The sequence below is a fragment of the Cetorhinus maximus genome, chromosome 5, assembly GCF_964194155.1.
Source record: "Cetorhinus maximus chromosome 5, sCetMax3.hap1.1, whole genome shotgun sequence".
In the NCBI taxonomy this organism is placed as follows: Eukaryota; Metazoa; Chordata; class Chondrichthyes; order Lamniformes; family Cetorhinidae; genus Cetorhinus; species Cetorhinus maximus.
Genome location: NC_135883.1, coordinates 75,286,072 through 75,313,534, shown reverse-complemented (window position 1 = coordinate 75,313,534; position 27,463 = coordinate 75,286,072). Strand labels below are relative to the sequence as shown.

Below are 27,463 nucleotides of genomic sequence, written 5' to 3'. Positions count from 1 at the left end.
CTCCTTATGTCCTCCTCACAACTTATTTTCCTACCTACGTGTCATCAACAAATTTAGCAACCATACATTTGATCCCGTCATCCAAGTCATTGATATAGATCGTAACTAGTTGAGGCCCCACTGATCCCCAAGGCACTTTACTCGTTACATCCTGTCAACCCAAAAATGACCCATTTATGCCTACTCTCCGTTTCCTGTTAGCTATCCAATCCTCTATCCATGCAAATATGTTACTCCCTACACCATGAGCTCTAATTTTGTGTAGTGACCTTTGATGTGGCACCTTGTCAAATGCCTTCTGGGAATCTAAGTACACAACATCCACAAGTTCCACTTTATCCACGTTGCTTGCTCCTTCCTCAAAGAACTCAAATAGCTTAGTCAAACATGTTTTCCCTTTCACAAAACTATATTGATTCCGCCTGATTGCATTGAGATTTCCTAAGTACCCTGCTATAACCTCCTTAATAATAGAAGGGGATGGTGTGGTCAACCATTTCTAAGGCTATAGACAGTTCAAGGAGGATGAAAAGAAATAGATTGCCTTTGTCACAGTCACAGAATGTCATTTGTGACTCTGAATAAGATCGGTTTTGGTATGTGGCAGGGGCAGAAATCTGATTGGAGGGATTCATACATGGAATTTCAGGAAAGATGGGAACAGATTTGAAAGGTGATAAAATGGTCAAGGAGAGCAAAGGGAAGTTGGAGATAGGACAGTAATGCCAAGGATGGTGATATTAAGTATTGTTCTTCTTAGGAGGGGACAATGAGGGCAGTTTTGAAGGATAGAGGAACACTACCTGAATAGAGACAACCATTAACAATTTCAGCTAACATGGGACTAAGAAGGGAAGTTGTGTGCTGAGCAGTTCATAACCCGTCATAACACAGGGTACTGAATTTTAGGTGTTCTCTTCATATCCTGCCTAAGATCAGTTACCTCAGTCGAGACTGGAGATCAAACCTGACACCTTCTGTTTTGTACAACAGCTACTTGCTGAATAAACCCGCAAAACCATCAGGGACACAAATCACCTCAATTTAATCAGCTTTTAGAGCACTTTCATCCTTACTCTCTTACCACTCAACCAAGATCATCAAGTTATCACATAAAACTATGAGCACAAGTAAGCATACAATGACACAACAGGCTTTCCTAACAACCTGCTATGCCAACATTCAGCTTATTTACCAGTCCAGGTACACAAACTGGCTCATTGTGAATCCTGACATAACAAATGAGGCATCACTAGCTTTGAATTTTATGAAGCATTGTACCATTAGAAAATACAATGACATATATGTATCCTTTCCTAACCTAATGTACATGAAAGATATGTACTCAAATACTTTCAAAACACGTAGACTATCTACACTGATGCTTTTTAAGTTCTTGGTCCACTCTTCACATAACTGGTCTGCCCTCTTTCACAGCAGAGAATGAAGCATTTCCTTGGAAGGGCGGCTCTAGTGATTACTAAAGTATAAGTTAAAAATCAGCTGGAGGTTGAGAGTGGGAAATTAGTTTGCAGGTCACAGGCTCTTGTTCAATTTGTTGATAGAAGCTGTGCTTAGAATCCTCCATTTTAAAAAAAGAAATTGGGGGAAGAAATCAGTGAAATCCACTGTGAAAGTAGAAGTTGCAAATTATTTTTCTCTTCAAATAAAAAATCCCATCAGGTGACTATTGATCTGCACAGCCAGTTTCTGCCAGAATGTGACTCAGTGGGAAAGGCTGTTATCTTAAACCCATTCACTTTCACTGATTTAATGGTACAGCTGCACAAAGTTCCAATCCCCTTTCTCCACGGATTTTCATTCATAAGCCTTCTATGAACTAAGCGAAAAGACGGGTAAAGAGAAGCAGGTGGGGGTGGGGGGGGGATGCTGGGTTTGGGGGGAACAAACCTGTTGCATTTTAAAAAGTGAGGTGGGCAAAAATGAAGTTGAAAACGAAGTCAGGGGCAACTTTGTAGGAAACAAACAATGACACAGAGCATCCCACTAGGGTCAAGCACAATATCATCATTATCAGCATAACTCAGAGCTAATTCCTTAGTGTTCTTACTAATGACATGTTCTTCAGAACATAAAAACATGACAATACTGAACTGGGGTTAAGCTAGGTCAACCCATCTTATTTCAACCTCACCCAAACTACATTGAAGTAAATAGTTCAATAAATGCACAAGTAAATGGACATGTTGATAAACTATACCTTTTCCAGCCACTTAGTTATCTGGAAAACTAACCCTGATCTATAATTATTGCTAACCTTTTGAGTGTCACATTCCCTTTATAGCTTGAAGCAGATCAGCATTTTTTTAAGCCTGCCCCACCAAAAATTATACTTTAGAGTTGTCATTATCAGTGTGAAAAGTTATCATTATGAATTGAATGTTCGAGCTGGGTGGGGAGTGCTACTTTAGAACCCAGGTGCTGGTAAATTACTGTCATCTACTTCGCCCCTCTGTTGAGTGATGGTCTTTATAATATATCAGATACTCCTATCTTTGTAGGCATCTTAACATCCACTGAAGGAACAGCATCAACAAATTCAGTTTACCTGCCGTGAAGATCTAGATTAAAGCTGAGTAAATGGGGTATAAAAAGCCAAAAACAAAGTCTGGATTCCAGTTCAATCTTTTTACTGTGTTCCCCTAACATATGTTTCATGTAATCAAACAGTTACAGAACTTTCTTTCCTACAAATTTGAGTATTAATCTGCACTAGCTGCGAATTTAAGGCACTGTCATAGCAACTGACTGGGATTCAATAGTGACTTAATCTGCTTGAGTTTGAGACTTTAAAACACTTACCTCTTCCACTTGTTTTAACTGTCACAGCAAAGCAGGTGACTCACATCTAAATGGTTGTTTTCTGACGAAAATCTCCCTCACAAAATATACTCCAAATTCCAAAGCAGAATTATGGAATTGACTACAATCAAAAAATGGCAAATACTGAAAATTTAACTTTGCTTTGTTGGCTGCTAAAATTCTGCCACAGACTTCAAATTGGTAATAGTGGCTGGCATGAATGATACTCAGAAAATCATAATAGAATTGAATGAAAATACTCAACTTAAGGGCAAAATATCCATTTGAGCAAAAATGCAAGAATAAATTCGCTAACAAAATTGCATGAATACACTGCTTTGAAAACTATGAATTTTGAGAATCTGATTCCACAAACGGGTCATTGCCTCTAAGAAAACTAGACACCTGTCTATTTTCCATTAAGAGGAATTTTACCTGCTAGGTTTTCTGAGTCTCATGCCAAAAATTAATTGTATTTACAGGTACTCTGTTCTGTCTCCCTGAACATACATCAGTTTAGCCTTTGCTCCTCTTTTCTACTGCACAGATAATATGAATAGAATTTGAGAATAAAGCTCTTTTCTTCTTGTTCACAGTGTGCACTGAATTGAATCTTCTCATATTTCATAAACCAAACTACCATCGTGCCAGTCTACATTACTGCCTCTTCAGCTGCACGATTCACCAAATAACCCTGAAAGGTTTGGAGAATTGAATGTGTTTGTGTAACATTCAGCAGAAATGTTGAGCTTTTCAGGATTGCTTATGGAATAAATGTCTTCAGTTTGGTGCACTGGCCTACAGAGTAGTCCAGATTTTATGGTAGTAATGACGGTGAAACTGTTACTGTTCTCAGTCATTACTCTACTGAAACTGACAACATCTTTGGAAGTGTACACATGTGCAGAATAAGAAGATGCAAACATGCAAGTTAGGAGCAGAAGTGGGCCACTTGATCCCTCAAGCCTGCACCACCATTCAATAAGATCATGGTTGATCTGATTTTGGCCTCAATTGTACCCCCTATAACCCGTGACTCCCTTGTTAATCAAGAATCCAACTAACACAGCCTTAAGAATATTCAATGACATTGCCTCCATTGCTCTTTGGCAAAGAAAATTCCATAGGTTAACATCCCGCTAAGAGAAAAAAAACTCATCTCTATCTTAAATAGGAGACTTCTTATTTTTAAAATACATCCCCTAGTTGTAGTCTCTCCCATAAGGGGAAATATCCTCTCAGCATCCACTCTGTCAAGCCCCCTCAGGATCTTATGTTTCAATAAGATCACCTCTCATTCTTCTAAACTCCAATGGATACAGGGCCAACCTGTCCAACCTTTCCTCATAAGATAACCCCTTTATCCCAGGAATCAATTGAATGAACCTTCTCTGAACTGCTTCTAACGCACTTAATGCAATTCTTAAATAAGGAGACTAAAACTGTACACAGTACCCTAGATGAGGCCTCACCAACCATAGCAAAACTTCCCTACTTTTATACTCTATTCCACTTGCAATAAACAACAATATTCCATTTGCCTTCCTAACCACTTGCTGCGCCTGCATAATAACTTTTTGTGATTCATGTATCAGGATACTAGATCCCTCTTTACTGCAGAGCTCTGCAATATCTTGGCATTTAAATAATATGCTGCTTTTCTATTGTTCCTGCTAAAGTGGACAAATTCAAATTTTCCCACATTCTACTCCATCTGCCAAATTTTTGCCCACTCACTTAACCTATCTATATCCTTATGCAGTCTGCTTATGTCCGCTTCAAAACTTACTCTTTTAGCTTTCTTTGTGTCATCAGCAACTTTAGCAACCATACATTTGGTCCCTTTATTCAAGTAATTCATATAGTTTGTAAATAGTTGAGGCCCCAGCACTGATCTCTGTGGCACACCACTAGTTACAGCTTGCCAATGCAAAAATGACCAATTTCTCCCTACTCTTTGCTTCCTGTTAGTTAACCAATCATCTATTCATGTTAATACGTTACCCCCTACGCATGACCTCTTATTTTATGTAGTAACCTTTGATGTGGCACCAAATCAAAGGCATTTTGGAAATCCAAGTACACCACGTCCACCGGTTCCCCTTGATCACAATGCTTGTTACTTACTTTGATAAATTAGTCAAACATAATTTCCCTTTCACAGAACCATGTCGACTGCCTGACCGCATTAAGGTTTTCTGAGTGCCATGCTATAACCTCCGTAATAAAAGATTCTAGCATTTTCCCTATGACAATGTTAGGCTAACTGGTCTGTAGTTTGCTGCTTTCTGTCTCCCTCTTTTTTTGAATAGAGCAGTTACATTTGCTATGTTCCAATCTGATGGGAACCTTCCAGAATCTAGGAAATTTTGGAAAATTACAACCCATGCATCTATTATCTTCACAGCCATTTATTTTAAGAACCTAGGATGTAGGCCATCAGGTCCTGGGGACCTGTCAGCCTTTAGTTCTAATAATTTTCTCAGTACACGTTCCCTGGTGATTGTAATTATTTTAAGTTGCCCCCTCCCTTTCATCTCTTGATTTACAAGTATTTTTGGGATGTTACTTTTGTCTTCTACAGTGAAGACAGACACAAAATATCTGTTCAACACTTCTGCCATTTCCTTATTTCATATGATTAATTGCCCAGACTCATTCTCTAGAGGTCCAACATTCACTTTAGTTACTCTTTTCCTTTACAAAAACTTGTAGAGACTCATACCATCTATTTTTATATTTCTAACTAGCTTTCTCTCATAATCTACTTTCTCCCTAATTTTTTTTTTAGTCATTCTTTGCAATTTTTATATTCTGCCCAATCTTCTGATCGACCACTAATCTTCACAGGATGTATGTTTTTTCTTTCAATATGATACAATCTTCAACTTCCTCAGTCAGCCACAGATGACCCATCCTTCTCATAGAGTCTTTCTCACTGGAATGTACCTTCATTGAGTGTTTCTCCTTAATTGTCTGCCACTGCATCTCTACTGTCCTGCCTTTTAACCTAATTTCCCAATTCACTTTAGCTAGCTGTCTTCGGGCACTTGTAATTACCTTTAAGTTTAAATACTCGTCTTAGACCCACACTTCTCACCCTCAAACTGTATATATACCTGTATACTCCATCCTACAATATAGTATCCATTAGGGGACCTATAAAATACTCCTACAAGTGACCTCTTACTATTGTTATTTCTTATCTCTGCCCAAATTGATTCATCTTGGGGCAGAATTTAGACCTTGTCAGGCGGGCTTGGAGGAGGCAGGTAGGGGCGGTCGGGAAGCCGACTGCTGCCCGTAATCAAGGCTGAACTGCGATTTTATGCTGCCGGGCAAACTGAGGCCCGCCCAGCATGCAAGTTTGTGCTTGCAAATCTGCCTGAGGCACAGAGCTGCCTCAGGGAGATGAAGAGTTTTCAGAAAAATAAATGAAGGCTCTTAAAATGTTATAAAAATGTCCCCTCATGTGACTGTCACATGAGCAGGGACATATTTTTAATTCAATTTTAAAATTATTTTATTTTTATTTGCTTTTGGAAAACTCAACCCGCCCATGAATGAGGTTTCCTAAAAAGTGCAAAGGCTGCTCGGCCATTTTGCCTGCCTGCCTGCAAACTGTAAGGTTGGATAGGCAGTGAAAAATCTAAGTTAATTATGACTTCAATGGCCTTAACAGGCCTTTTAATTGTGGCGAGTGCGCTTCTGATTCCTGTGCGTGCCCACCAACTGAAATATTGCGCAACTGCATGTTGACATTGGGATGCTCACCCGTCATTTTATGCTCGAGCGGATCGGGGGCTTACCCGCCTGATGTAAAAATTTTGACCTTGATCTTTAGAACTAAAGTTATCTCTCACTATTGCACTAATGCCATCCTTAATTAACAGAGCTACCCCACCACCTTTTCCTAGCTTCTTCTGAAATGTGAAGTACCCTTGAATACTCAGGTCACAGCCTTGGTCACCTTGTAGCCAAGTCTCTCTAATGGCTATGAGGTCATACATATTTATTTCTATTTGAGCTGTCAATAGATGAATAACACTGATATCCAGAAGTTGTTGTTAATGAGTCAATGCTTCCCCATGGAATGCACTGTAGCAGTTCCCACATACTACATTTTTCATTGCAATCGTAATTCAGAAAGCATATCAATCTCTATGCTGTTTGTCTCGCTGTTACACTTTATTGAATGATATGTAACTGGGTTTTTTAATGGTGTACTAACTTCAAAGTTACTACCAAGGACCCTTATTGACACTGAAAATCTAACTTATATTTATGGAATCTCAAATTTCTGGACAATGATAAAAAGTTTCTACATATTTGTCATGGCACAGCCAATGGTAAATGCTGAGTTGTTCAAACCCAAAAGGGAAGCTTGAAACAACTGCCACAACTTGTTTTGCAATTTGTATAAATTTCAAGACGCATGTCTTGGGGCAGAATTTTTCATATGGTGGGCAGGCTCGGCGGGAGCAGACGCGGAGCCAATCACCGCCTGCAATCGGCTCCGCACCATTTTACGTGGGCAGGCCAATTAAGGCCCGCCCAGCGTAAGAGGTGACCGGAAGCGCTGAGCGCTACCTATGTGGGCTGGGGAAGGAGGGAGAGTCGGGGCCAGCGGTCTTTCGCACATGCGCGTGAAAGAGCGCTTCAATCTCCCTGAGGCACAGAGCTGCCTCAGGGAGATTGAACCGATGTTCAAACAATTAAATAAAAGGTTCTAAAATGTATTTAAACATGTCTCCTCATGTGATTGTGTCACATGAGATGGGACATGTTTTTATATTTATGAAATTTTTCAAATTTACATAATGAAAGCTTTAGGAAACCTCATCCCGCTCGTAGATGAGGTTTCCTAAAAAACGCGAAGGCCGCTTGGGGTTTTTGCCTGCCTACAAACCTTAAGGTTGGACAGGCAGCGTTAACAAGCACAATAATTACTAAGTTAATGGCTTTAATAGGCCATTTACATTTTGGCGGGTGCACAGCCAACTCCAGCGCATGCCCGCTGAATGAAATATCGCAGGACTGCACGATGACGTCACGATGCACGCCTGACGTCATTGCGCATCATTTTATGTGTCAGCGTGTCGGGCCCACCCCTGCACGGTGTCTGAAAAATTCTGCCCTTGAATTCAGTAGTAATAAGACCCACCAAGCCTTATAGGCTTTACAAAACTAGATTACACATTTATTAATAAGAGAAATTATTTTAAACACATACATAGATCTACAAATTACTACCATGATAACTTCTAAATCCCCTACTTAATCTGACTCCCAATTACACTTTCATTCAGGCAACAGTAACACAAATAGATTTTAAAAGACCCAGGAAAAGTGACACACTGAACCAGTCGAATTCAAAATGAGTTTTCTTAACTTCAGTTCTTTGAAAACAGCAGCTTGAGGCATAAACGCTGAAGGCTTTTCACACTTGTTAGATCTTAAAAATGCCTTTCCTTAGACACAGCCTTTGCTCCTTTTTCCATATTTTCCCCTTTGAATGCAAATTCCCATTGTTTCACTATGTCTTTGGACTTTATCTTTCTGATAATAATCTCTCATAGCGCTAAGTTTTAACAGTAATCTTTGGGAAAAATAAACACACTGGCCTGAATCTTCCATTCGGCATGCAGGGGGTGGGTGTCAAATGATGCGCGGTGACGTCGGGCATGATTCCTGACATCACCGTGCATCATTCCGATCTTCAGTTCAGCGGGCGGGTACCGGAGTTGGCTATGCATCCGCCGAACTGTCCACGGCCCATTAAGGCCATTAAAAAAACTAATTAACCTGACTGATGGACCTGCCCATCCAACCTTAAGGCTGGCAGGCAGGCAGGCCAGAAGCCCAGGCGGGCCTCGGAAAAAGCATGAAACCTCATCCACTGGCAGGATGAGATTTCAAGAGGGTTTTTAAAATTTTAACAAATGTTTCAATAAAAAGTTATGGACATGTCCCAACTCATGTGACAGTGTCACATCAGGGAACACGGCAGGGATTTTTTTTTTTTACCTGAAATTCAACTTTTACATCAGAGCCGATCTCCCTGAGGCAGCACTTTGCCTCAGGGAGATCTATGTGCTCTTTCGCGCGCATGCGCAAAACAGCACACTCCCACCTGAGGGAATCCCTCCCCCCGCCCGCACAGGGAGCACATAGTGCTTCCTGGCAGATGTCATGCTGGGCGGGCCTTAATTGGCCCGCCCACATAAAATGGCGGCACGCCCCCAACCAGGGCGCCGATCGGAGGCCTGCCTGCCCGCACCCTCTCCCTCACATCCACCTTGAAGGGGGGGGGAAATATTGGCCATGGGGTCTGAACAGTAACTTTGTACTGTAGAACATAACTGTACAGATATACACGACGGTGGGCTTCTTCAGTCCAAGCCATGATCTATTTCCCTTCAGACTACTACTAGTCATGTGACTTCCTTTGCATCATCATGTGGCTTTACTGTTTCCTCAGTCCCACATTAACCCTTTCAGTCCTGAATACTCTAATGCTACACTAACTGCTATTTCATTTACATTAATCAAAGCAAGTAGGATGAGAGTTCTTTGCAGTTTCCAATGGCATTCCTAGGTCTGGAGGACAAAGAGGACTTCTTGAGGACTAGAAAGGCTGGTGTGACTGCACATCAAATTTTTTGAAGCAGTGGTGGTAAAAAGTTGTTTCCTTTGAGTAAGTACTTAGTCCAGGATCTGTGTTTATCCCAGGCATTCCTTCTTGGGCAGGCCAAAGGGAACAACTCTTTACCACCACTGCTTCAAAAAAGTGACTACCATATACAAGAATTTAATCAAAGCAAGAGTAGGCTATTTGGCCCCTCAAGCTTCCTCTGCCATCCAATAAGATCATAAAATGATCTTCTACCTCATCTATACCTTCCCACATTAGTCCTATTTCCACTGATTCCCATATTAGCCCCATATCCACTGATTCCCTAAGTACCTTAAAATCTATTGATCTCAATCTTAAATACACTAAATGACTGAGCATCCATTACCCTATCTGTAGAGAGTTCAAAGGTTTACAATCCTAAATGGCCAGTCCCTTATTCAGACACTGTAACCCCTAGTTCTAGACTCCCCAGCTGGATGAAACACAACTTCCTGGCATTTACCTTATTAAGCCCCTTAAGAAATACATATGTTGAGATAATCAGTGAGATTTTCTCTCATTCTTCTAAACTCTATGGAATATAGATCTACTCTACTCAATCTCTCCTCATTGATTCCTGAGATGAGGGGACTGTCCAGTCTAGTGAACCTTGGTTGCACTCTCACAACAACAATATATATCTTTCTTTTGGTAAGGAGACCTGAACTGTACACAGTACACCAGGTATGGTCTCACCGTAGCCCTACAGAACTGCACTAAAACTTCTCTTTTCTTTTACTCCAATCACGTTGTAATAAAGTCCAACATTCAATTTACTTTCCTAATAGCTTGCTGTACCTGCATATTAAACTTACTGTAATTCATGTATTGACACTCAGATCCCTCTAACTACCAACATTTCCCAGTCTCCCGCCATTTAAAATATATTCAGCTTTTCTATTTTTCCTACCCAAATGACTAACTCCACATTTCTCCACATTATACTCCATCTGCCACCTTCTTGCTCACTCAGTTAATCTGTTTAAATCATTTTGCAGCCTCTTTGCATCACAGCTTACTTTCTCACCTAACTCTGTATTGTCAGTAAGATTGGATACATTGCACTCAATCCCCACATCCAAGTCGTTGGTATAGGTCATAAATTGCCGAGGTTTGAGCACTGGAACTTTGCAGAACTCCCACTGGCCCATTTATTCCTACTTTGGATTCTTCATTAACCAATCCTCAATCTATGATAATATTTTACCCTCAATTCCATGAGTGCTAATTTTGTGTAATACCTTCTTGTACAGCACCTTATTGAATGCTTTTTGAAATAATACATTACAAATACATTACATTCACTGGTTCCTCCTTATTCACGCTTTTGTTTAGATCCTCAAAAAAGCCCAAAAGATTTGTCAAACACCATTTCACTTTCATAATCAAAGTAAATTCCACCCAATCATATGATGATTTTCTAAGTGGCCTGTTATCACTTCCCTTATAACACATTCCATCATTTTTCTGACTACTGGTGTCAAATTGACAGGCCTATTGTTCCATGCTTTCTCTCTTCCTCCTTCCTTGGCTTACATTTCTTGGTATCCTGGTCCATCAGAGACTATCTTCCAGACATTTTTTACCAAAGGGCAACTCTGCCTTTGAGCATACATTTAACTTTTACACTACCAAGTCCTGCCAAGCCACCACCAGTGATGTATGCCAAACCAAAAGCAAGACACTTCTCCTTGACAGCACACAATCAGAAAGTCACCTTGTAAGAAATCACAAGTGGGAATGAGTCTCTTACAACTCCACAGTAGAGTGTATGTTGTACCACTGTACTGTTCTATGGGTATTCGGAAAATCTACAAAAACACAATCCTAGTAAAAGTAACTGCAGCACATCAATATATAGTTTATATGGTTGAGGGTTAAGACAGTAAAACAATATAACTAAATAAATAGGTCAGGAATTTTAGAACAACATATAAATGCCATTAAATTTAAAGGAGTGTTATGATCCCAGTAAAATGATTAGGATAGTTATTGAACTATATTTGTAATTGGGTAAGAATTTCACTATTTATAGTATATAGTGAAATCATAAAAACATATTTATAATTATAATAAACTTTACTGTGATATTATCATATCACTTATTTCTAACATTGTGACATGCTCAGTTCTTGGAGAATTTAAAGTTATTTCTGGAAAAGTATAATAATACCCCTTAACAAAGTACTGCACAACCTTATATTTCATTGAAAACAACATTTTTAATTTTGTTAATTTTAAAAATATAATATATCACTAAATAACTCTAACAAAACATTATGCATTACGTGGTTCATTCCGGAGCCCACTGGAGGTGCCATTGAATATTCATTGCTAAAATTCTTCACAGAACAGCCCTAATGTAAGTTAGTATGCTGGAAGAGTACATTTGAGCTCCAACATTTGTTACTACAATTCTACATGCTGCGAGTTCCCAGTCTCAATTGTAATGATGGCGTGTGTTGTACAAAAGTGAGAAGAAAAAAAAATGAGAAGACCATTCAGGCTAGGCTATTCTTGCCTTTCTATAGAGTAACATGAGCAGAAAAGTGGCAAAAGGTCTCAATTGTATCCTCTCAGGTGGGGAAAGTACACAATAGAGAAGGGGTTGGGTTGACAAAGCAAGAAAATAACAAAAACTTTAAGAGAGAAAAAATTCTCCCCACAAATGACCAAACTCAGCAGGTCTAGCAGCATCTGTGGAGAGAGAAACAGGGGCAGAATTTTCCGTTCATCGGCCGGGTATGCACCCGACCCAAACGAGCATAAAATGACGTGCAATGACGTCAGGCGAGCATCCCGACATCATCTCGCACTCGCACGATATTTCAGTCGGTGGGCGCACACAGGAATTGGCAGCGCACCTGCTGACAATTAAAAGGCCAATTAAAATGACAATTAAGGTCATTAACAATTCATTGAATTTAATTTTTTGCTACCTGTCCAACCTTATAGTTGGTGGGCAGGCAAAAAGGCCAAGTTGCCTTTGCATTTTTTGTGAAACCTCATCCATGGGCGGGATGAGGCTTAAATCCGTCATTGAAAAAAAATTTTTCATGCTAATTTCTAACATGTCCCTGCTCACCTGACAGGGTCACATGAGGGGACATGTTTTTTAACATCATAAAATGTTTTATTTTAATTTTTCTTATCTTCATCCCCCTGAGATACATCTGTGCCTCAGGGAGCTTTTCCTGCGACTTTGCGCACTTGCGTGCATGCGCGAAGTTCCCCGCTCGCCCTCCTGGTCAGAGCTTTTCTGGCACATTCTGATTTCATATCCTATGAATAGTTTGTACCATGCATTGACCAGTATTGTACTGTCACTAAATATTTTGTGACACACTCCACTCCATCACAAGATGCTAATTATGAATTGACACAGCCATTAAACTAGATTGAAAAAGGAACATAAAGAACTATGGATTATAATAAAACTTCTTAAAGAATCAAAAGTCAGTTGATCGCTGTTAGTAACGCTTAAGGCTCAGATAACAATCAGAAATTGCTCCAAGCTTCAGACACAAGATATGGCAGCATATTCATGGGTTACTGTCTGTAATTGCTCATTAGACCTCATACTCTACCTTTTTTTAAAATCATTATCCCAATATCACATGCCAAAGAAAAAAAAACTGATTGTCACTGGATGCTTCTCTCAACTGATTTGCTTTTATCCAAATATATTACCTCAAAATGTCACTAATAATAAATACAATACTTTGAACATTTTTCCAGCAATCACACAGCCCAGCAATTAGCCCATTGATAATGTTCAGAATACTTTGGCCCATTACAATGGCTGGGATAAGCTTTGTTTAGTGTTGGCATGTTAAAATTTCTCAGTATAATATGGATTATAACAAGTGGCTTCCAATTAATTTTATTAATTCTCACAGTAAAAAAAATAGTTTTGTAATTCCAATGTTAAAGTTAAACAGCTCAATTTGATTATTGAGTTGCAGGGTGACAGAGTACTCTACAATAATGCAGTAATACACAGATATGACTACAATTTTCCATTTGTTCAGTTCCTGGTGTTGGCCATGTTACATGGAAGGTGTAAACACAAAGACTGTCTTTTCTCATATAAATAAAAGCAAAATACTGCAGCTGCTTGTGATCTGAAATAAAAACAGGAAGTGCTGGGGAAAAAAAATTGACAGGTCTGGCAGCCTCTGTGGAGAGATAAACAGAGTTAATGTGTCGAGTCCAATATGACTTCCTCAAAACTGAAGAGAGGTAGAATTGTGATGAGTTTTATGCTGTTGACAAAGGGGGTAGAGGGGGTCAGGTGGAACTCAAGGAAAGGTCAGGTATAGGTTAGAGGGCGGGGGAGATTAAGTGCCAAAGATGTCATGAAACAAACAGCAAAGGAAGTGGTAATGGTAGTAGTAAAGAAACAAAGCATCGGTGCAGAGTAGGTGTTAATAGCAGAAAAAAGTTAGCTCTGTCTGAAAACAGAAACATGGGGGAACATTCCCCCCCCCCCCCCCCCCGTTGGGGGGGAATGTGTGGGAGTGGGCGCGAGCGGGCGGGCTCCCAATCAGCGCCCCTGATTGGGGGCATGCTGCCATTTTACGTGAGCGGGCCAATTAAGGCCCGCCCAGCATGACATCCACCAGGAAGCGCTATGCGCTCCCTATGCAGGCGGGGGAGATTCCCTGAGCCAGGAGTGCAGGTCTCCCTGAGGTAAAGAGCTGCCTCAGGGAGATCGGCTCAGGTTTCAAACATTAAATAAAGATGAGAAAAAAAATTACTGACATGTCCCCTCATGTGCCACTGTCACATGAGGTGGGATATGTCAATTTCTTTTATTTAGAGATTTTATAAAAATTTTAATAACCTCATGAAACCTCATCCCACCTGGGTGAGGTTTCATGTTTTTCAGAAGCCCGCCTGGGCTCCCGGCCTGCCCACCAAACCTAAGGTTGGATGGTCAGGTCCGTTAATCATGTTAATTACTTTTTTAATGGCCTTAATAGGGCTTTGACAGTTTGGCAAGCATGCAGCCGATTCAGTTGCTCGCCCATCGAACTGAAAATCTAAGTGATGCGGGGTGATGTCAGGACACACGCCCGACATCACCCCGCGTCATTTTATGTGTTGGCGAGCGGGGGGCGGGGTCCGCTCGCCAACCGGAAGATAAAGCCCATGAAAACAAGATATAACCTGGCACTTGTGGAAAAAAATTCAAAATGGAGGACAAATTTCACGTTCTGAAGTTGTTGAACTCAACATTGAGTCCAGAAGACTGTAAAGTGCCTAACTGGAAGATGAGGTGCTGTTCCTGAAGCTTGCTTTGGGCTTCACTGGAACATTGCAGCAGGCCGAGAACATAAACATAACATGAGAGCAAAATGGTGTATTGAAATGGCAAGCGACCAGAGGTCGGGGTCATGCTTGCGGACTGAGTGGAGGTGTTCCACAAAATGGTCATCCAGTCTGCTTTTAGTCTCCCCAATGTAGAGGGGACCACATTGTGAGAAGTGAACACAGTAGACTGGATTGAAAAAAGCACAAGTAAATCGCCACTTCACCTGGAAAGAGTGTATGGAGCCTTGGGCAGTAAGGAGGGAGGAGGTAAAAGGGCAGGTGTTATACTTCCTGCAATTGCATGGGAAGGTGCTGTGGAAAGGGGATGAGTTGTTGGGGATGACTGATGAGTGAACCAAGGTGTCACAGAGGGAACAGTCCCTTCGGAATGCTGAAAGGGGAGGGGAAGATGTGTTCGGTGGTGACATCTTGCTAAAGGTGACGGAAATAGTGGAGGATGATCTTTTGTATACAAAGGCTAATAGGGTGGAAAATGGGGACCTGTTGTGATTCTGGGAGGGGGGGAAAGGGTTCAGGGCAGAAATGTAGTAAATGGGTCAGGCATGGTTAAGGGCCCTGTCAACCAGAGCTGAGGGGGGAGAGGGGGGTGGGGAGGAGTCCTTGCCTGTGAATAAAAAGAAACATGTCAGAAGAAGGTAGCATCATAACAAATGCGATGGAGATGGAGAAACTGGGAAATTGATGGAGAAACTGACAGTCTTTTCCTGATAGAAAGGAAAGGAGGAAGAAATCTCAAAGCTTGTGTCACATTGTGCACCTCTTACACCCACCTCCAAGACATAGCAATGGAGTGGCCTTAGTGGTCAAGCATACAGCCTTCCCAACATATAGTTCACAGCTGTACAGTTCACAGCTTCAACATTTGATGTACCATATAAATACATGAAATGGGCTGAACTCAGCATGAAAATTCATTCTAAAAAGTTCAAAAAATGAAATAATACTGTTGAGGCTTGTATACCTGCTCAACCAGGGTGATTAAAAAAGAAGGAAATATTTTAGCTTTTAAATTAAGAAAATGATTCAGGTTGAAAACCACTACCTGGAACCAAGTAACAGAATTCTGTACAGTTCTGTAGATAGAAAAAAATCACTTTGCACCTCATACTGCCTTTCTTCCTCCATATTTGGCCCTCTGTACGGGATTAATCAAATTTGCTAAATTTTCTTGAGCTTTAAACTTGCTTCTGTACTATTGTGTTTGTAGATTTGTACAATAACTATTTATTAAAATTGAATGTTATTTCTAGTGTTCAAATTAATCAACAATCTCAAAAAAAATGATTGTATTGTATTTCTAAAGTTCTCCCTCATGACATGTTTTCTGAAAATCACCAAAAACTCCAACCTCAGAATCATAACTGTTTGGCGCATACTGAATCAGAGTTGGCTTAAACAAAAGCCAGCTCAGAAGCAGGCTCAGGTACAAACCCAAGAGCTTCTCAGTATTATCAGATGATGGAGCTGCTACTTGGTTGCCCCGATCCAGCTGGTCCATACGCTGTACTAATCATCTTGCTTCATCTTTCTCTTTTAGTTGTAAAGACAATGTTTATTATTCTCGCTATTGAGAAAATATTCTGACCCATATCTTTCTCAGTTCCAAAGTGGATGAGCTCACACTATACACATTGAACTCAATTTGCCATTTTGTCACTCACTTAATCTATCAATGCCCCTTTGCAACATTCTGCACCTATGTACATTATTTACTATATCACCTAACTTGGTGTCATCAGCATATTGTTCAATAATGATGCATGTTTACGGTTTGGTCACTTCAGTTCCACTCATTGATACATTTTGGATCCAGTGGAACCTTGACTTACAGTACCCATGCATAGAAAATGATTCTGCTCAACACATTTGTTGGGTCACAACCGAATGCTATGTGTAGTTTTGGTACCATACTATGGAAATGAAGTTGAAGTCACAGAAGATATACAAAATAGATTAATTAGGATGATCCAAGGATAATGATAGTTATGAGAGATTTGAAAACTGGGAGTGAAATAACTGCAGCAGTGATTAAGGGGAAACCTAACTGATGTACAACATTTTGAGATATTTGAAAAGATAAATATCAAAGCATATTTCAACTGGGTTAGTGAATTTGTAAGAAGAGAAACAACTAGGATTAATAGAAAAGTTTAATATGAAAAGTTTAAATATTTTTTTTCATACAAGGGGTTATTAAAATATGAAATGCAACTAGGAGCTACTGAACAGTCATTCACAGCAAATAGATAATTCACTTGGAGAAAAACATTGGAAGGATGTGGGAGAGAGCAAAGAAAACGGATTCAATAAGAAAAAGAAGCAGGAGTCTGCTGTATGGTCCCTCAAGGCTGCTCCATCATTCAACAAGATTATGGCCGACCTTCTATATCAATTTCACTTTCCTGCTAGATCCCAATATCCCTTGATTCCTTTAGAGTCCAAAAAAACTATTCATCCCAATCTTGAATATACTGAACAACTGAGCACCCACAGCCTTCTGAAGTAGAAAACTCCAAACACACACAACACTGAGTGAAGAAACTTCTCATCTCAATCCTAAATGACCAACCTCTTGTCCTGAGACTATGACCACTAGTTCCAGAACCTTCAGGCAACGGAAACAGTCTCTCAGCATCCACCCGGTCAAACCATTTAAGAATTTTATACATTCCAATACAATCACTTCTCTTTCTCCGAAACTCCAGAGAATGGGTCTTCTAAGTAGCTCGATGTTTGGGTATTTCCAATATCAAGCTGGGACATAGCAATAGCAGTAGGCTATTCAGATCTTTGAGCCTTTTCCACCATTCAATGAGATCATAACTGATCTGTATTCTAATTCCATACACACACCTTGGCTCCAAACCCTTTAATACCTTTGGTGAGCAAAATTCTATCCATTTCAGGTTTTGAGTTATTAATTGGGTTAGCATCCAAAGGATGTTTGTGAAAGAGGGCATCATATTTCTAGCCCTTTACGTAGAAACTCAAGACTGGGCATCCATGAGGTGCTGTGGGCCATCAGCAGCAGCAGAATTGTACTTGAACACAATCTGTAACCTCATGGCCTGGCATATCCTCCACTCTACCATTACCATCAAGTCAGGGGATAAACCCTCATTCAATGAAGAGTGCAGGAGGGCAGGCCAGGAGCAGTGCCAGGCACATGAGATGTTAACCTGGTGAAGTTATAAACACAGGACTACTTGCGTGCCAAACAGCATAAGCAGCAAGTGATATACTGAGCTAAGCAATTCCAGAACCAACGGGTCAGATTTAAGCTTTGCAGTCCTGCCACATCCAGTCGCGAATGGTGGTGGACAATTAAACAACTCACTGGAGGAGGAGGCTCCACAAATATCCCCATCCTCAATGATGTACAAAAGATAAGGCAGATGAAGCATTTGCTACAATCTTCAGCCAGAAGTGCCGAGTGGATGACCCATCTCGGCCTCCCCCGGAGGTACCCTGCATCAAGATGCCAGTCTTCAGCCAATAAAATTCATTCCATGTGATATCAAGAAATGGCTGAAGGCACTGGATACTGCAAAGGTTATGTGCCCTGACAATATTCCGGCAATAATACTGAAGACTTGTGCTCCAGAGCTTGCTGTGCCCCTAGCCAAGCTGTTCCGGTACAGCTACAACATTGGCATCCACCTGTCTATGTGGAAAATTGCACAAGTATGTCCTGTACACAAAAAGCAGGACAAATCCAGCCAATTACCACCCCATCAGTCCTACTCTTGATCATCAGTAAAGTAAAGGAAGGGGTCATCAACAGTGCTATCAAGCAGCACTTGTTTAGCAATAACCTGCTCACTGACACTCAGTTTGGGTTCCACCAGGGCCACTCAGCTCCTGACCTCATTACAGCCTTGGCTCAAAACAGCTGAACTCCCAAGGTGAGGTGAGAGTGACTGCCCTTGACATCAAGGCCGCATTTGACCAAGTATGGAATCAAGGAGCCCTAGCAAAACTGGAGTCAATGGGAATCGGGGGAAAACTCTCTGCTGGGGTTGGAGTCATACCTAGCACGATGGAAGATGGCTATGGTTGTTGGAGGTCAGTCATTTCAGCTCCAGGACATCACTACATAAGTTCCTCAGGGTAGTGTCCTCAGCCCAACCATCTTCAGCTGCTTCATCAATGACCTTCCTTCCATCATAAGGTCAGAAGTGAGGACATTCGCTGATGATTGCACAATGTTCAACACCATTCACGACTCCCCAGCTACTGAAGCAGCCCATGTCCAAACGCAGCAAGACCTGGACAATATCCAGGCTTAGGCTGACAAGTGGCAAGGAACATTCATGCCACACCTGTCAGGCAATGACCATCTTCAACAAGCAAGAATCCAACCATCACTCCTTGTTGTTTAATGGCATTACCATCACTGAATCCCCAACTATCAACATCCGGGGGGTTGTAACGCACGAATGTTATTTGCCAATTATCAGCCCAAGCTTGACTGTTGTCAGATCTTGCTGAATGCAAGCACAGACTGCTTAATTATCTGAGGAGTTGCAAATGCAACTGAACACAGTGCACTTATCATCCTCATTTCTGACTTTATGATGGAGGGAACATCATTGATGAAGTAGTTGAAGATGGTTGGGCCTAGGACACTGCGCTGAGGAACTCATGATTGGCCCCCAACAGCCAAACCATCTTCCTTTGAGTTAGGCATGGCTCCAAACAGTGGAGAGACTTCCCCTGATTCCAACTGACTCCAGTTTTGCTAAGGCGCCTTGATGATAGACAGGGTCAAATGCAGCCTTAATGTCAAGGGCAGTCACTCTCACCTCACCTCTGGAATTCAGCTCAAGACCGTAAAAAGGGGGTGAAGTCAAGTTGTCCAGGTGGAACCCAAACTGAGCATCAGTGAGCAGGCTATTGCTGTGTGAGTGCTGCTAGATTACACAGTTGATAACACCTTTGATTACTTTACTGATGATTGAAAGTAGACTGATGGGTCAGTAATTGGCCAGATTGAATTTAGAATCATAGAAAGTTAATGGTGCAGAACGAGGCCACTTGGCCCATCATGTCTGTACTGACCAATAAAAAGAGCTGCCTAGCCTAATCCCACTTTCCAGCACTTGATCTGTAGCCCTACAAGTTACGGCACTTCAGGTGCACATCCAGGCACCTGTTAAATGAGATGATGTTTTCTGCCTTTGCTACCCTTTCAGGCAGTGAGGTCCAGACCCTTACCACCCTTTGAGTGAAAAAGGTTTTCCTCATCTTCCCTCTAATCCTTCTAACAATCACTTTAAATCTATGCCTATTAGTCACTGACCTTTCTACTAAGCTAAATAAGTCCTTCCATCCACTCCCCTCACAACTTTGTACATCTAAATCAAATCTCCATTCAGCCTCCTCTGTGCCCAGGACAGCCCCAGCCTATCCAATCTTTCCTTACAGCTGCAATTTTCCAGTCCAGGCAACCAGCGCCTGAGAAAGGTGGGTGCAACTGGTACAAACACCGGGGCCTGGGCTCAGTGCTATAAACGGCAGTCATCCAACCAGAGCAGCCAGAGGCAGAAAAACAGCTCTGAAAGACCGGCTTTAATAAAAATCGGAACCGTCCACCTGACAATTCCAATTTTTTTTAAAGCCAGTTTTTCAGGTCAGTTTTACTAAGTCACTGCTTTGCCGCATCTGACCTGTGGGCAGCTTCGTGGTTCCTATTTTTTTTAAGCCAGTCAACCACAAAGCTGCCCAAAGGTCAAACTGACAGCACAGCAGTGATTGGAGGAACAGCAGGCACAGAAAAGACAGTGCTGCTCCGCCAATGACAGATCCTGCTTCTCCCACTTGTGCTCTGGCCCACAAAAATTCTTCTAATAATCTTCAGTGAATATAGATTTTGTTTTAAATCAATTACTCTGGGATTTATGAATTCAACTCATGGGAAAAAAAGGAAACAAGGACGATCAAAAAAAGCAGATGTGCATATAGAGATGGTAAGACCAGGGAAGAGGGGGTTGGAGAGAGAGGGCCAGAGGGAGGGTTGAAAATAAATCTCCTCTGTAATCACATGGGCAATGGCGGGCTAAAGTTGGACAAAGATTAATATCAAAATGAGTGCAGGGATGAAAGGCAAAGCAGCAAAGGTTTCTTGGGCTCTCAGATTTTGCAGGTATCCTTTGGGGGGGAAGGTAGTTAAAATGGCTGGAATCGAAACTAGTCTGTTTAAGGCTTCAATGGAAACCTGTCTGTTTATGGTTTCAAGGGAATCAGATAAATAATTGTGTTTTTGAACTTAAAACTACTTTAAAATAAAATTAATATTCTTGAGGGACAAGTGCCCAGGGAGATCCTCAGAACACCGTTTCTGTTGGCGTAAGTAATTGTTTGTATACCTTTATAAATCATTAGGGTTTTCAACAGCATCAAATTCAAGGGCCTAAAAGGTTAAGGCCACTATGCAGGAGTCTTTCAGCTGCACTGAACGATTTGTGACATCATCTTTTGGAAGGATAAGGAAAAGAAGCAGAAAATGAAAGAGCAGCAGGGAGTCTCCGCTGGTAATGAGGCAGGAGCAGGCCTGGGGGGTGCAGGGTGCAGGTCCAGGGGAGCTGTCACTCAGCCTTGTGCCAGACTGGACCTGGCTGTCGTCCACGTCCGCAACATTAGCGACTCCCAGGGAACTGGAACTTCACCGAGTGATACCTGACTTATCTTGAGTGAGGTGAGTGAGTGCTGTGTCGGCGGGGGGGGGGGGGGGGGGGGGGGGGGGGGCGGGTGGAGGTAGGAGGGAGCTTTGGCAGCAGGCATCAGCAAGTGAATGACACCACTCCCCTCTCCCCCTTGTACAACTTTCTAACAATTAGACAATACGAGCTATAGCATCAAGACCGTCTTTCTATACAGAATAGGTAGTTGAAATATGCAAAACAAAACCCGAGAGGTGTTTTTGCAATCTTGGTTGCAGGTATTGAATCTTTCCCCCAAATTTGAATTTACTGTCACAGTGTATATATGTGCAGAACGTGTTCATGAAGCAGTCACAAAATCAGTGCCATCATCTGCAGTGTTATATATAACTAATGGGATATTTTCCTGTCAAATTAACAATATTGCACGATGCTGTTAAAGTAAAATTTGTACTCTCTGGTTTAATAGTTGCAGTGAAATCACCAAGTGGGTGCACACAAACTAACTCTGCATTATACTTGTTGCTGCTCTGAATATGAATGACCCATGCTGCATATATAATCAGGCGATATTTGTGACCAGGTGCCAACAATGGGAGCTATCATTTTACTAGGACCTTTCTGTGATTGTTTGGTGAATTGATTGCGGAGTCTTGAAAGGGGAAAAAATGGTGAATTGATTGCGGAGTCTTGAAAGGCGAAAAAAGTCATACACGATGAAGGGGGAGGGTTAAAATCTGGTGGGAATAAGGGGCCCAGAAACAGAAGAAGCACTGGGGCCCATAATTTCTCTCCCTGGCCCTGCTTGCAACACCCTTGAAAATCTCCTCTCTAGTGCAATTACACCCCTTCTGTAATGAGGTGACCAGAACTACACATAGTACTCAAGTTGAGACCTAACTAATGTTTTAAACAGTTCCAGCATAACCTCCCTGGTCTTATTTTCTATGCCTCAGTTAATAAAGAATTCCATATGTCTTCTTAACCACCTTATCGACCTGTCCTGCTACCTTCAGGGGTCTGTGGACATTCACTCCAAGGTCCCTCACTTCCTTTATACCTCTCAGTATCCGCCCATTTATTGTGTATTCCTTTGCCTTGTTTGACTTCTCCAAATGAATCATCTCACACTTCTCTGGGTTGAATTCCATTTGCCACTTTTCTGCCTCTGGCAAGTATCTTCCCGCAGTCTACAGCAATCCTCCTTACTATCAACCACACAGCCAATTTTTGTGTCACCTGCAAACTTCTTGATCTTTCCCTCGATATTTACATCTAAATCATTAATATATACCACAAAAAAAACAGGGGACCCAGTACTGAGACCTCCAGAACCCCCTGGAAACAGCCTTCCAATTGCAAAAAACAACCATCAACAACTACCCTTTGTTTCCTGCCACAGAGCCAATTTTGTATCCAGCTTGCTACATTCCCCTGGATCCCATGGGCTTTTACTTTTTAACCAGTCTGCCATGGGGGACGTTGTCAAAAGCCTTGCTAAAATCCACGTAGACCACATCGACTACATTACCCACGTCAATCCTTCTTGTTACTTCCCCAAAAATTTCAATCAAGTTAGTCAGACACAACCTTCCCTTAACAAATCCATGCTGAGTGTCCTTGATTAATCCATGCATTTCTAATTTACAGTCTATCCTGTTTCTCAGAATTTATTCCAATAGTTTTCCACTGCCAAGGCCAGGCTGACTGGCCTATAATTATTTGGTCTATCCCTTGCCCCTTTTTTAAACAAATGTACAACATTTCCAGACCTCAAATCCTTCAGCACTATACCTGTATCCAGTGAGGATTGGAAAATGATGGTCAGACCTCCAGCTATGTCTTTCTTGGCTTCTTTTAACAGCCTGTGGTACATTTCATCCGGCCCTGGTGATTTATCCACTTCCAAGGATGCTAATCCCTTTAATGCTTACTCTCTCCTTGTGTTTATCACATCCAATACTTCACACACCTCCTCCTTAACTACAATGGCTGCATTGTCCCCCTCTTCTGTGAACACAGACTCAAAGTATTCTTTAAGAGCCATACCCACATCTTCCGCCTCCACTCATAGGTTGCTTTTTTAGTCTTTTATGGGCCCTAGCCATCCTCCTACTCAGTGTATTGATAAAACATCTTTGGGTCACCTTGATTTTGCTTGCCAATATTCTTTCATGCCCTCTCTTTGCTTTCCTAATTTCTGTTTTGATTTCACCCCTGCACCTCACGGCTTTCCATAATATTGAGTTCTCCGTGTCTCACATAAGCTTTCCTTTTCCACCGTATCTTACCCTGTAAGCTCCTTGACACTTAGGGGACTAGATATCTGGCCATCCCACCCTTTTTCTTTCTAGGAACATGTTTACTCTGAACCCCTTGAATCTCCCCTTTGAATACTTCCCACTGCTCTGAAACTGATTTAAATTCAAGTAGCTGTTTCCAGTCCGTTTTTGTTAAATTACTTCTCGGCTTAGTAAAATTGGCCTTACGCCAATTTAGAACTTTAACTCTTGTTCTATGTCCTTTTCCATAATTATGTTAAAACTAAACGAATTATGATCACTACCACCAAAATGCTCCCCTACTGCCACTTTTTACACCTCCCCAGCTTCATTACCGAAAACTAAATCCAGAACCATGCCCTCTTTTGTTGGACTTGCTAAATACTGGCCAAACACTTTCTCCTGAATGCCCCTTAAGAATTCTGTCCTCTCCATTCCTCTCACACTAATACTATCCCAGTTAATATTTGTCTTGCTTTATGTGAACAAAAAACATACCTTGGCAGTTTTCTACTTTGTCAGGTAGATGCCAGTTTTGTAGCTGTACTGGTAGAGCTTGGCTCAGGGCATGACTAGTTCTGGAACACAAGTCTTCAGCACTACTGCCCACAGCTATTTCTGTGCACTCAGCCATTTATTGATATCATGGAGTAAATCAAATTGGCTTAGGCACTCGTTGGCCCACAGAGCAGACCCCAGCCTCAAAGGCCACTGCTGTGGCATTAGCACCACCTACTCTCAGTGAACCTCCTTCCCTCACTATGGCCTGCCTGATTGGCCCCAGCAACCAATTACCTGGCTTTGAGGATGTGCAAACATTGGTTGTGTCCTCTTCCTGTAGTTGCAGCCCCAGCAGTGATCACTGCTCCTGGTGGCATTGCTGAGCTGTCAGTTCTCTGATTAGGCTGGCAGCTCTTAAGGACTAGCCCACCAACCTTAATAAGATGGCAGTCACTTAATTGGCTGCTGCAGTAAAATGCAGCCCTGGGTCCCACTGCATGCCATAGCTGGCCCCTCCCCCTGCTCTCAGCCCCGGCAGCAGGACCCCTGCCACTTCCAAAAAATTCCAGCCATTGTCTTCTAAATTCTTCCAACCACTCATTATCCATAACACATATCAGGTTATTCATTTTCCTGTAGTTTGTTCTTATGTAATCTGTTAAATATACCTTCCAGTCCTATGGCATATGATTATAATGTTGTGTTCCCTCTATTTCAAATTTAACTGACATTTTCAAACTTCCATGTCAAAACATCCTCAGCATTCAGATGGCAAAGTAAAAAATCCTAAGTTCATCCATTACAAGACTGTATAATTGTTTTAATGATTTTACCCCCTTCAAGCTGAAGGATTTTGTTATAGGAAAGAGTACTTTGTCCATTCTATTAACATTTAGCATTCCCAGGTCAGGAACAAGACAAGCTACATGCAGAGTTAAACTCGCCATGCCCTGCCTAAACAATACACCCAAACCTTCAATCTTAGAACAGCATCACCCCCTGCTGCACCAGTGAGTTTTCCTACGTTCTACCATAAACATCCTTAATTCTTCGGAGTGCCCAAATTCAAATCAATTCTGATAGTCAGCAGAAACAGCAGGCGTTTTTCATTTCACTATTTTGGACGGGATTCAAATCCAGGTTCCAGTGGTGAAAGGACACTTTCTACTTAGTACCTTGTAATTTCCTTTCTGGCAATCATTATCTTAGATTTACACTAAACGCTTCCAGCATGTTTTTCTCCCGCTGTCACACGTTAAATCTACCTATCAAGGAAACGAGCATACACCTCACCTTTTGCAAACTCAATATCAAAGTCTGTTTAAAGACCATTCAAAATCGGTGAGCATGTAGATCCCCTCGATAATCATCTGAAAAGAGCTTGTCAAACAAATTGTTTTTATTATGGTCTGATTAAAGGCAAAGGGCGATTTTGTCTTCAGACTCGCACACAGCTAAAGTGGTCAGCCCGAATAAACAGACATAGCCAATTAGCGGATAGGTGACAATGGATGGTTTACATTTTAAACGACTCATTATTAAACAAATGCATCTTCTCTCGCTCTGCAAAACACCCCAGGAGATCCACAAAGGCATGCAAGGGAACTAATAGCAAATCTGGCCAACATCTTGCTGCAGTTTGAGTTTTGTAGCGATCCTGAATAAAAACTTTTTTTTTGCTGTGTGTAATTCGTCATTAAAATTTTGATATGAGAGAGAAAGTGGAGCGGGATTCGCCTTATCCTCAGCATACTGAACTTTGTGCGTCCTTGATTGAAAATGCAAAGCACTGAAGTGAAATTTAGGATCTGAGGTTTGGATATGATATCCAAATGAGAGAATGGTCTGAGTGTTCTTCGTTATGTTTTCTGCAGAGATCGGCTGGACAAACTTATTCAAACTAAATCGAAAGTATCAAGCCTTCATAGTTCAAGTCTCCCTGGGATGTGGCAGATATTATTTAAACTATCTTCTAAACACGTTTTGCCAACACATTTCTTAAAAATATATATTTTGTAGCGATTTTGACGAGTAAGATTAAATTCACTGTGGTGTTATTAAGGGAAATGGGGCTGTCATTAAGGACAGTTTTACTGAGATAACAGAAAGGAAGAACCGGGTATTGGTCTGGTGCCTTTCACAACCTCAGGAAGACTGACACTCAGGAAAATTACTGGAAAACTGAACTTAAGACACTGTTTCGAGTCTCACGGCAGAATCATATTTGAAATTTGAATTATGGGTTATTCCATCAGAAGGAGATGCATCTTTAAATCCCTTAGCTTGAAAATCATATGTAAGATTTTCTTCATTCTTAAAACACATCAATTTTAATGTATACATAGGAAATAAATGACCTTGTTGTTCTGTTTCCCAATGCTTAAACAAAGCTAGATTTACTGTCAGCTAGAACGTTTCAACTAAAAATTCTCTATTATTTGATTTTCAGTTTGCAACTTTTTAACTTTTAGACTCAGGTAAATCATCCCCTCAAAACAATTTAAAACAAGAATAATTAGCTTGAATGAGACCTCCCTTCTTGGGAAGGAAACACATTTATTCTTTAAGGATTGATGGTTAAAACTCAAATGGGTTATCTGGCTGCTCCTCCCCCACCAATGTGTTCTTAGCTGGTCATCACCTACCGGAAAAGTCCGAAGAAGTTTTAGCAAAACTGCTCAGCCAAACCAGACCCATCACTTTCAGCAAGATCGCATCCAAACGTGAGCAACGTGCATCTGGGGGAAACATCCTTGAATCAATCGCGATTTGTTTTCCACACTCGCGTTCCTGTTCTTTGTCAATTATTCATTCCGGAAAGTCATATTTTGAAGCTGGTATTTCACTGTGGTGCCAGCTGGTCCCATTGCTGGAACACAGATCGGCGCGGGCTACTGGGGGCGTGTAGAGAGAGGAAAGGACGAGCAGCGCAGCTCAGTGACTGAGGGTGAAACTGACAGGCTCCTACCTGAGCAAGCAGCTTCCCGACAGGTCCTAACGCCCCTCCCTCCCACACCTTTCCAGGGCACGCCACTATGTAACTTCCTGAATTAATTTTCTACCTTCGCCCACTGCTACAACTGTGTATTTTAATCGTTTTATTTTGGTCCTTGTCTCCGACTCTATGAATTTATTTACACTATGGGTATTTATCTTCAACCTGTAGTCTCATTCACAGACAT

At 41.4% G+C, this 27,463-nt stretch overlaps 1 protein-coding gene across 2 annotated transcripts in view; it reads right to left on the bottom strand.

Annotated features, from left to right (window-relative positions):
* The window catches only part of eva1aa (eva-1 homolog A, regulator of programmed cell death a), a 424,094-nt gene extending 396,886 nt beyond the window's left edge, over positions 1 to 27,208 (bottom strand). The window contains exon 1 of one of the 2 annotated variants that reach the window (XM_078542065.1): positions 26,927 to 27,208. In XM_078542065.1, the coding sequence (XP_078398191.1) occupies positions 26,927 to 27,032 (106 nt within the window). In that variant the 5' untranslated portion in view covers positions 27,033 to 27,208. The remainder of the gene's footprint in view (positions 1 to 26,926) is intronic. The other variant, XM_078542066.1, reaches the window with a different exon arrangement.
* Positions 27,209 to 27,463: the final 255 nt, after the last annotated feature.